This window comes from Sprattus sprattus, assembly GCF_963457725.1.
Source record: "Sprattus sprattus genome assembly, chromosome: 14".
Taxonomy (NCBI): Eukaryota; Metazoa; Chordata; class Actinopteri; order Clupeiformes; family Clupeidae; genus Sprattus; species Sprattus sprattus.
The window spans coordinates 17824969-17837468 of NC_137912.1; the positions used below are offsets into that span (position 1 = coordinate 17824969).

Below are 12500 nucleotides of genomic sequence, written 5' to 3' on the forward strand. Positions count from 1 at the left end.
TGAGTAGTATGGCTTAACCATACAGATAGAGGGATGTATAGACGTGGTGCATCTGGAGAGGGAGATCTAAATTTGATGCATTGGGATGGTAGATCTGGAGACACAGGCCATCTCAGGAATCACACAGGAAGTGAACTCAGTCACAACTAGTGATGTGTCGTTCGTGAACGATTCGTTCATTTTGAACGAATCCTTACAACGACTCGAGAGTCCTCTCAAAAAAAGATTTGTTCTTTTTCTCGTTCATGACCGCGCATCGGGACTGCATTGGTTAAGCCAAGGAAACAGAAATGATTCGTTGAATGCAGGTCACGTGAAAAATGATCCAAAAACCCGTATCCGAAGATCCAGTCGGAAAAAGAACGAATCATTTCTGTTTCCTCTAGCTGACTGTAGGCTACTGAGCCTATGCAGGTCACGTGGAAAAGGATTCAACCCATATCTGGCAGATGAACGAATCATAGATCCAAAGACACGGTTGTCAAAAGAACGAATCATTGAACGAAAGACCCGTATCCGGCAAAAGAACGAATCGTTGAACGAATGACCCATATCCGGCAGATGAACGAATCATAGATCCAAAGACACGGTTGGCGAAAGAACGAATCATTGACCCAAAGACACGTTTGGCAAAAGAACGAAACATTGAACAAAAGACCCATATCCGGCAAAAGAACGAATCATTGAACGAAAGACCCATATCCGGCAGATGAACGAAACGTTGATCCAAAGACAGACACCACGGTCGGGAGGTGAACGATTAGGTATTTGGATCATTTTTCACGTGATCTGCATAGGCTCAGCATGGGAAGCTAGAGAAAACCGAAATGTTTCGTTCATTTTGACTGGGTCTTTGGATATTTTTTCACGTAACCTGCATATGCTCAGAAGAGGAAACAGAAAGGACTTATTAACCTCGTTCACTTTCGAGTGTCTATGTTTAGTAAGACGTGAATGATATTCACAAGAAATAATTGCAGGTTTAGTTATTTTAACTTTTTTAAACTTTACTTACAGTTCAGTGCAGCGTAATTGTTTACCGTGATAATTAAATGCTTATGTGATAATAAATGACCATTTCATCCAAACTTTCATAATACAATATTTGAATGCAGGAATTTCTTTTAAATTAGTAGGCTATCTGCTGGTTTACATGCAGTAACCTCCATGTGATACGTGTTTGTAGTGGACGTATTTACGGCAGGGAATTGGCTATAAAATTTTAAAATGTTGAGCATCATAGTGCGTAATACTCTAGTGACCTAGAAGTATACAATATGCCAAGGCAGCCATTATACATCTGCACTATTTGTACTGCTTAAGTCTCCTTTGACCTCTACATCCCTCCCCTCCCCCGAAGCAGTTCACTGTTTAACAAAGCTGTACTCTAAACTACTTCACCAACATGACCAAATAACATCAAGAGAACACCAAAAAAAGTCACCTATAAAACCAATTTCGAAACAATAGAAACCTGTGTAATGTTGCTTTGCTGTAATGTTTGCCCCTAACAGAGGCCTCGTACACCCTGCTTCTGTATGACGAGCTGCTGGAGTGGTCAGAGCGCCCCCTACGGGAGTTCCTCAACTACCCAATGCAGACGGAGTGGCAGCGCAAGGAGTACCTGCACCTCACCATCGTGGAGAACTTCGACAGGGGAAAGGTGCGGACGTGTGTGCTGTCGTTCCTCCCTGGCTGTCGTGTGTTGTCTGTCTCTTTCTGTCTCACCCTCACTGACACATACTCACGTGTACATACATGTACCCTGAGTTTTTCATTCTCTCTATCTTACTTCATTTTTAGTTTTGCATTGCTCCCTGCGTTCCTGTCTTTTTCTCTCGTTATGTCTCTCTCTTTTTGTTGCCATTTGCCAATCACTCACACACACACACACACACACACACACACACACACACGCACACACACGCACACACGCACACACACGCACACATGCACACACACCATCACAGCAATAGCTAATTAACTCAATGATGGCTAATCTCAAGTATAAGTATGAAATCAATCATCCTCCAAGTCTTTGTCTCTGAAAACAAATCAGGTTGCAATCATCAGTGCCTTCTGAGGGGGTAATGAGGAGCTTGCAGGAACAGAGCCCAGTGCAATGAGCTGCCCAATTTGCCCGTGAAATCATGACCAGAGCCATCTGTGTGTGTTAGTGCTGCAGGATTATAAAACAGTGGGGGAAACCTGCCATTTAATTAGCAAGATGGCTAGGTGCTTTACCTGCAGTGGAATGGAATGGAATGGGATTGTTTTCCCTCTGTTGCCAGTTTCCCTGCATAGTGATCATAGTGCTCTACTGCCCCCCAGTGGTGTAAAGTGGAGGTGTGTGGATGAATAGTTCATGTTGAGAATATGGGAGTGTGCTGGATGTTCTAAATGACAAACATTTGAAGGCTTTGGTTTTTCTTATTCTGCTCTGTTACATTTATTTTTAATTATTTTGGTTTAACATTAAAGTATGAAATTGTGTAAAAATATATCTAAATCTATTTCATCTTTCTTTCTCTCTCTCTGTCTCTGTCTCTCTCTCTCTCTCAGAGCTGGGAGAATGGAATCCTTTTATGCCGAGAGCTTGCCGATCAGTATGAAGCATACTACGACTACAGAAACTTGAGCAAAATGAGGGTAATGGGCACACACACACACACACACACACACACACTAATACAGACATAGTAGAGTTTCTGCTTTTAAGTCTTCAGATGCCTGATATACCACTTAGTATTCATTGTCTTTTAACACATTTATAAGGGTGTGCTACTGGATCTCTGTTAATAGTTAATCCTACCCCATGTCTGTGTGCACTCTTTCAGATGAAGGAGGCCTCCCTGTATGATAAGATTATGGACCAGCAGCGGCTGGAGCCCGAGTTCTTCAGAGTGGGCTTTTATGGGAAGAAGTTCCCCTTCTTCCTGAGGGTAAGAACCAGTCCATTTTTCTGTTTCTGTTCTATCCACTCTTAGCATTTAAGGATAACTGTGTGAATACATTAATTCAAATTTGATTGTTGTTGTTGTTGTTGTTCTTCTTCTTCTTAATATTTCTACGATTCCCCCATGATTTTCAAATGATGGATTCCCTGTGGCCAGTCTATGTGTATATGCATAGACAATATGTCACGTGTCGGGCATCTTGTATGTCCTAGATCCAGTCACTGCCAATGTCATAACATTATGGATTATAGGCTACTGCAGTGCCACTGCAATATTTAGTTAAGGCCACTAGATGTCATCTTAATCCACATTTTTCTTTTGTGTGTGTGTGTGTGTGTGTGTGTCTGTGTGTGTGTGTGTGTGTGTGTGTGTGTGTGTGTGTGTGCGGCACGCTGCAGAATAAGGAGTTTGTGTGCCGTGGCCATGACTACGAGCGCCTGGAGGCATTTCAGCAACGCATGCTCAACGAGTTCCCTCATGCCATCGCCATGCAGCATGCCAATCAGCCCGACCAGACCATCTACCAGGCCGAAGCACAGTGTATCCTTACAGATTTAGATGTATATTTACGCACACACACTCACACACTCATGCACACACATATGCACATACACATATCACAGATATCACACTCTCTCACACACACACACACACACACACACACACACACACACACACACACACAAACACAAACACAAACACACAAACACACACACACACCCTCTCTCTCACACACATGCTCACTCACTCACACACTCTAACTCTCACACACACACACTCCCTCAATCCCAGAAATCACACACACACAAAGTCACATGTAAACACACTTACGCACACACGCACTCCAACACTCACACCGACACAGATACATACACAGTCTTGCATATTCAATACCCATATACTCACAGATAAACACACAGGCTCACACACGCACACACATACACAACTGCCCTTGTATGAACACATGCAGTCACACAACACATACACACAGACCCTGCAGTCTATTTACCAGGCCAGTGCACAGTGTGTGGTTTCACACAGACACACACAGACAGGCACACACATCTATCAGCTGTAGCAGACCATATGGCATCTGCACCATCTGCAGTATATCATTACACACACAGATACACAGACCCACACACACACACACACACACACACACACACACACAGACACACAGACACACAGACACACAGACACACAGACACACAGACACACAGACACACAGACACACACATACAAAGAGACACATACACACACATACAAAGAGACACACTCACAAACCAGCTCATCATCTATATGGCCATCATCCAGTTTGCCTGTATATATACACACACTCACAGAAGCACACACCCCCCAACCAGGCTATCCACCAGGCTGATGCACAACATTAATCCTCTCCGACTTCAGCAGTGGAGACCAGCTTTGAGCCAGAAAAAAACACAGCAACCCTAAGACACACACACACACACACACTCTCATGGCCTTGTTTATTTTGGATCAATGACTCTGCTGCCTCACCTGCCTCGCAGCTCACTGCCTGATGTTACAAAAAAAGACTGGGGACAGACACACACACACACACACACACACACACACACACACACACACACACACACTAACACACATGCAACAGAGAGAGGGAAAGGAAGCTCTCAGGGCTGCCAGCCAGTGCAAAAACTCAGTTCCTGCAGATAACCACACAAACTCACACACACATAAACACACACACGCACATACATACACACACACACACGATGCACACACATGATGCACACGGCCCACTCCTTCTAGACGTCCTCCTTGAAACAAGGTGAAGATGCCGTCATTTTGGGTGTGAGCCAGGGACATGTTGTAAACACACATCTGTGTGCTTAGTGGAAATCAATCCACTCACCAAAAGCTGCTGTGCTTAAGAAGGGAGGGACAGTTTGTGTGGGTGTGCGTGTGTGCACAAGCAGGAGGAAGAATGTGTGCATATGTTATTGTGTGTGTGTGTGTATTTATTTGCCTGTGTGTGTGTGTGTGTGTGTGTGTGTGTGTGTGTGTGTGTGTGAACGCAGACCATCTTTATGATTCTCTGCAGTGGCTGGGACAGCTGTTGGGGGGGATGGTGTTGCAGTCTGTATGTGTGTGTGTGTGTGTGAGATCCACCCCAGTGGAATGTGTGACTTTCCTGGGAGGGCAATTAGAGCGGACAGAGCTGGTCAAACCGAATTAGTGCGGCGCTTTGTTATCCCAGCGCGCTATTAATCAATGCCCTCCTCTGGGCCCATGCCCCGCCGCCACTCACACGTCTGCACTTATGATACATGGCATCCACACCGCAGCATGGCACCGCATGGCACCACAAGGCACAGGATTGGGGTGGGGTGGGGTGCCCCAGGGGGAAGATGGGAGAGAGGGTCACACAGAGAGAGAGAGAGAGAGAAAAAAAGAGAGAGAGAGTGAGAGGGGGGGGGGGGGGGTGAAGGGGAATGCAGCACAGTTTTCAATGTGCAGTATGTAGGATTTAGGGTGATCTATTTGCAGAAATGGAATATATTATTCATAATTATGTGTTTATTTGTGTATAATAACCTGTAACTATGAATCATTTGTCATCCTTGAAATGTTATAGATTACAGATTATTAGTCACTCTGTTAAATTGTAACGTTTTTTTAACAATTTGTATTTCTTCATCAAAGTAATGAGTAATGTAACTTATCGCATTGTATTACTTTTGAACAAAAACAACGCTCAAAATATGAACACATACTGTCTAGACAGTGAAAAGAACAAATGTTATATTCTACATATAAGCTTTAAATCTTTTTACTTAAAATTATATATTCAGATATAACCCATTAGTAATCACCAACATTTTGATTAGTGTAATTGACTTACATATTTTTTTCTGAGAAACTCTAACAAATTACAATTAAATGTTTTCAGTAATTTTATTACATACCTCTGTGACATGTTGTAGTTACTCCCCAAAACAGGCGCAAACTACTTCCAAGGTGCAAAATTAAAGATCAAAAAGAAAAATTAACTCAGTACCTTGAAATACTTAGGGCAAAATTGTTTAAAAAAAAAATCTAAATCAAAGAGAGTAAACCAAATCAATGATTCAATGTAAGTGTGAGGGATTAAGTACAGTAGTTTTGCCAGGCGTAAAAGGAAAAAATTGATTTGCTTGCATATTATATGATATTTTGATGAATTATAATGTCGAGTAACACCAGGGGCCAAGAATCAATGTTATCCTTGTTGAATTATTAGGAGTTCAAGTGTGCATTGAACATATTCTTAGGGTACTAGTGTATCAAGGTTGGCTGCTTTAACATTCTACAATACATTATTGTGGAGTTATCCCCCCCCCCCCCCCCCACATTGCTGCTTAGTGGAATGTTAAACTGCAAATCCAATGAAAAATATCCTTTTAAAGGAATTGATGAATCTGCTAATTGAGTTGCAATGCCCCTCTGTGTAAATTACTTTTATGCCAGGCGAACATGTTCATAATTTTGCACGTTTGGCCAACCCTTCAATCAATCACTTTTAACTAGAATCCTGAAGGCGTTTACAGACTAAAGTGGGACTTTTCTTCTAACAGTATGGATTTATGAACGACCTACATGAAACCAAGGAAAAGGTCTCTAGTTGACACTTATAACCCAAGCGGTGGAAATGGCAGTTCCCCAATGTGGTTGAATTAGGAGAGGTGTTATTCCAATGGCATTTACTCATGTCTAATTTAATCCTTTAGCCTTTACTTTTGGAAACACAGCCCATGTTGCTTATATTTCCCAAGCAAGCCCCTCTGAAATTCTATGCGTCTCTGAATGCTAAATTGACAGATTTTTTTAGAACCTAATGATTTTTGTGTGTCTGTGTGTGTGTGCGTGAGTGTGTGTGTGTGTGTGTGCGAGTGTGTGTGATACTTTTTGACTGTCCTTACCCTAGAGACAGTGACCTACATGTACAGACACACTAGCCTAACAGCCTGCTAAGTAGAGTCTAAACTACTCTGGTATGTGTGTGTGTGTGTGTGTGTGTGTGTGTGTGTGTGTGTGTGTGTGTGTGTGTGTGTGTGTGTGTGTGTGTGTGTGTGTGTGTGTGTGTGTGTGTGTGTGTGTGTGTGTGTGTGTGCACGCTTGCTTGTTAGGCAGCTATCTGTCAGTTTGTCTGTGCTCAACTAGCAGAATGGCTAGGGGGGTAAAACCAAGTACTAACAGTACCAAAGCTGTGCTGTGCTGTGTGTGTGTGTGTGTGTGTGTGTGTGTGTTACTGTAGTTTGGCTTGAAGTCCAACACATTCTCTAAATTCTTTGGCAGTATGAATATGAGCATTTTCTTTACCAACAAACCTGAGTTGGAGTTCTGCTGCTGATGTAGGCAAGGGAGGCCCAATGAGTTCCTGCCTTAGGTCATGTGTGTTGACTTGTACTTTTACATACGTGTATGTCTGCTTTACCAGTAAAGCTTACGCTGGTACAGGATGAGGAGGGCAAATATAGGATGAGATTTCTTCCTTAACTCAGACTGATCGCAGACCTGCAGATCTACGCAGTCACGCCCATCCCCGAGAGCCAGGATGTGCTGCAGAGGGACGGCGTCCCAGACAACATCAAGAGCTTCTACAAGGTCAACCACATCTGGAGGTTCCGCTATGACCGGCCCTTCCACAAGGGCACCAAGGACAAGGAGAATGAGTTCAAGGTCAGGGGTCAAAAGTCATTGGGAGGTCACACAGATATATATTTCTGATATCTACTTTCTATCTGCCACCCTTCTCTCTCTCCTCATTTATTGATTCATTTATTTATAGCTGTCTGTGTATCTCCCACTCTCTGTCTCTCTTTGCCTCTAATATTCTCTTAGTCTGTGTAATGTGCCAACTGTTTTATCATTCTCTGATATTTATCTCTATATCTTATTTCACTGTCTTTATCTTTGAATATGTGTGTGTTCACCCAAGTGTAAAAATGTGTGTGTGTGTGTGTGTGTGTGTGTGTGTGTGTGTGTGTGTGTGTGTGTGTGTGTGTGTGTGTGTGTGTGTGTGTGTGTGTGTGTGTGTGTGTGTGTGTGTATGTGGTTGGGTGTATCTGCTGCATGTGTGTGTGAGTGTCTGAGTGAGTGTGTCTGTGTGTGCTCAGGTGCTCTGCTGTGAGGCTAATTAAAGTCAGCAGGGCCAGAGAGTCTCATTACACCATTACACACTCACACACACACACACACACACACGCACACACACAGAGCCCCCTCTCCACACGTATCCTCTCCTCACACCCACCTCTCAATCTCTTCTCTGAATAGAAAATAAAACTGCGGATCATATCTGCCTGAGAAGGTGCTCTTCCATCAGGTGTGGAACTGTGTTTTGAAAATGAACTCTTTAGACTGCCGAGATATTTCATTTCGGAATGCCATAGAGAACTCTCTCACACACACACACACACACACACACACACACACACACACACACACACACACATACACACACACAAACACACACTCACACATAGACACTCATGCACAGGCATACACACACACACACACACACACACACACACACACACACACACACACCACAGCTCTCTCTGCACTATGCTGCAGAGGAAAGGCTGGCTTCCTAACTTCATTAGCAGACAGGAATGACATTGTATCAGAGCAAAGCAGACATTTCTGGGTTGCGTTATAAACCTTCTGTTTCAGGAGTCTAGTCCGTCTTATTAATTCCATTGTGCTTGATCTGAATGACAGATACTTTGCCAAGATTATATTATATATTATATTTAGATATCTTTTGGAGTTTATTTATTTTGCAAAAACATATTCAGGTCTGACCATGGCTTAAAAAAGAATTTGACATTGAGATTTTTTGGGGAGCTTGGGTCAAAGCAAAGCCAGAGTTTGGAGTTTGGAGAGTTTGTGTGTGTATGTGTGTGTGTGTTGAGGTCATGATAAGGGTAGGCTGTGTGGTGAAAGTCTCTTTACACCAGAAAAATGCTGTTTGTTCATTGCCTATGGTTTCCAGTGTTTGTGTGTGTGTGTGTGTTTGTTACTAAGCATGTGTTGTGCTTATGCAATATGTGTGTATGTGTGTGTTATATGTGTGAAAATATGTGTGTATTTGTCCTTGAGATACTGTGTGTGTGTGTGTGTGTGTGTGTGTGTGTGTGTGTGTGTGTTGTATATGTGTGTAACCGTGTGTGTGTTGTGCGTTCCCAGAGCCTGTGGGTGGAGCGCACCACCCTGACCCTGGTGCAGAGTCTGCCGGGCATCTCACGCTGGTTTGAGGTGGAGAAAAAGGATCTGGTGAGTAGCACACCCACCTGTGGCATTATGGGGAGGTCAGATGAATGTATCCACAATTACAAAAACAAATGGACCAAACCTTTCCTCATGGCGCAAAATATGGGTCCAAGCCTTGACAAAATTCACAGCAAAACCAGTATCCTTCATTTTAAGATGATAGATAGATAGATGCTTTGGATAGTCTTCATTCTGGTGCCGTCCATTTCCTGGAGATTGCTCCTAGTTGTGGCTCAGATCTGTCCGAGATCAGAAGATGCTGCATGCCTGATGTAGATCAGGGCCATGTCTGTTAAAGGGGCCTGTAATTTGTCATGGAGAGGCTTCCCCATGCTCTCCTCTCTAAAGGCGTCTCTGTTCTGATCCAGGTGGAGGTGAGCCCCCTGGAGAACGCCATCGAGGTAATCGAAAACAAGAACCTGCAGCTGCGGACACTCATCACCCAGTGCCAGACCCGACAGATGCAGAACATCAACCCACTCACCATGTGCCTCAACGGGGTCATCGATGCCGCCGTCAACGGGGGCCTAGCGCGCTACCAGGAGGTTAGCATGGACAATAATAATGTGGCTAATAATCATAATAATCATAATCATACCACTACTTTTACTAATCATCATCATCATCATCATCATCATCATCATCATCATCATCATAATAATTATATTACTTATACTACTACTAATAATAATCATAATAATCATAATCATACCACTACTTTTACTAATCATCATCATCATCATCATCATCATCATAATAATTATATTACTTATACTACTAATAATAATAATCATAATAATCATAATCATACCACTACTTTTACTAATCATCATCATCATAATAATATTTATTATATTACTTATACTACTACTAATAATAATCATTATAATCATAATTATAATAATATAATATTTATCAAGGGGGAAAAAAACCTTAGTGCTAAGGAGGTGAAAGTAGGGAACCAAAAATGAAAGTACATTTTTTTAATTAGCCTGCAGCTCCAACACAAATCTGTGATGTTTCGCCTGACCTTTCTTCTAGACTTTGAGGACCGATCAAGCATTGATTGCAACAGATGCAACACATTAGGAGAAGCCATTGGATAAAACTAAAACCATTGACTTGAATGAGCAAAGGACTAACCATGGACTAGATACCCCTATTTAACTTTGTTTTTCAAAATGAACGTGAATATGTATGTCCTAAATCATAGGTAGGTCAACAGGTAGAACAAGTAGCAGCAACACCAGGGTTTAGCTTTTCATTCCGCAGAAACACCAGCCAATAAAGACAACATAAACTGTGGTCTACTTTTCATCCAATGCCAGTTGCTAGGAATAAAAGATTACTGCTAAATGAATACACACACACACACATATGTGGGTGTGTATGTTTTCCATCACAAATGGTACGGTACAGTAGCTTCAGTTTCTTAGTACCAGCCAGCAGGTATGGTTTGCCCTTTGATTAGTGAATGGCTCCCCAAGCTAAATGCGTCTGATGGCTAAACATGCTTGCTAGTTAATTAGCCCACAGTGTTATCTGCTTAATTGGCACCTCAACAACACCCAGCCTTGATATCTAGCACAGCGACACAGAGCAGAGTTGTTTTCCCAGCCACCGCCAACATCACCCATCATTTTCACACTTAACGCATTGAGAACACTGCTGGAAGTGGCTGCCCTCACCTCTGCCTGCATAAAAAAAGAGAAAAACCCTTGAATATAGGGCCTGTTGAGAATCAGTGCCATGTGAGCAGAAAATCCATACTGCATAAAAGGCACCGAGAGAGATGTGGGGAGTCACGTGTCGCCGGGAAAATAAGCCTCTTTCGAGAGAGCGCACTCGTCCAACTGTTGCATAGCAACCCCCCGTTAATAGTGGGCTTTTGCTCACCTCAGAGGCCCTGAAAGGTTTTGCGCGGAGAGTAAAGTGTCTTTCTTTCTTTCGTTCTTCTCCTTGCCTGTGGGTGTTTGTGCTTCTCTGTCGTCGTGTGTGTGTGTGTGTGTGTGTGAAAGAGAGAGTGTGTACGTGTTTGTGTTTGTCTGTCCACTTGTGTGTGTGTGTGTGTGTGTGTGTGTGTGTGTGTGTGTGTGTGTGTGTGTGTGTGTGTGTATGTATGCGCATGTATGTGTGATGGCCATTTTCAGTCTGTGTCTTATGCCTCTTTTACACCCACTCACAATGTGACAAACTGCTCATGTTTCAATTTGCTGCCACATTAAAAGTGCAAGGACTTTGCACGCAAAGTACCACGCACCATGCTTAATAAAAGCATTAATTTATTTGCATTGTGCTAATGATTTCAAGGCCCGTTTTGTGCAGCCTTGGACCACACACACACACATACACACACACACACACACACACACACACACACTCACCACCACTACCACCAGCCCCCCAGCATTAATATTTAAATGCATGACTTCAATTTGAGTGCCTGCGGGGCTGGAGGAGAAATCCAGTCTGCTTTCGCTCTCATTTGCAAAGTGCTTCATTTTTAATTGGGGCTTTCTAATGATTTTCAGACTCACTTGACAGCTAGTCTGGTTCCCCAGCTTTTAAGCATGAATGTTTTTTTTCTTCCTTTTTCTCTTCTTTTTGAAGTGACTTTTTAAACATATCATACTTCTTTTTACATACTCTCTCTCTCCCTTTTTCACATGCTCTCTCTCTCTCTCTCTCTCGCTCTCTCTCTCTCTCTCTCCATCTCCTTTTGCGTGCTCATATTCCACAAGCTCACTCAATACATTGGACACTGTCTGGAGGGCGCCTTCAGATCAATGCTTTTTTGGTAAACACATGGTTGGCTGACATTTACTTTTGAATAAAGCAGCCCTGCATCTCTCACTTCACAGTTTGTTTGCCAGACCTGGAGATCCTGCCTGAATCTTTAACGCCTCTCAGACAGTGCATGAACTCTTAACCCCTCTCTCCAAACCTCACTGGTGTGTCTTGGGGTATTAGAGGAACAGTCAACCAACAGTTTGGAAAACTTCCATGTTTGTTACTGTAACCTTACTCTGAGTATAGTACAGTATATAGTAATTGTAGAATAGAGTATACATCTATATAACTCTAAACTACAGCTATTTTCCATTGGTTTACTGTAGCAATCTGAGTATAAAACTCTCTGTAGCTATAACTCTAGCTTTGGCAACAGTGTATCGAAACTGTCATGCTAATAAATCAGCTTTGAATTAGATTTCCCAGTTAGTGACGAAAGATAGGTGAATG

General features: G+C 42.7%; 1 protein-coding gene across 1 annotated transcript in view; it reads left to right on the top strand.

Annotated features, from left to right (window-relative positions):
• Window positions 1–12500, top strand: part of dock4b (dedicator of cytokinesis 4b) — a 144905-nt gene that overhangs the window by 117978 nt on the left and 14427 nt on the right. The window contains exons 36-42 of the mRNA XM_080851705.1: window positions 1515–1663; window positions 2563–2649; window positions 2838–2942; window positions 3356–3497; window positions 7498–7664; window positions 9177–9263; window positions 9629–9805. Coding sequence (XP_080707831.1) covers window positions 1515–1663; window positions 2563–2649; window positions 2838–2942; window positions 3356–3497; window positions 7498–7664; window positions 9177–9263; window positions 9629–9805 — 914 coding nt within the window. The remainder of the gene's footprint in view (window positions 1–1514; window positions 1664–2562; window positions 2650–2837; window positions 2943–3355; window positions 3498–7497; window positions 7665–9176; window positions 9264–9628; window positions 9806–12500) is intronic.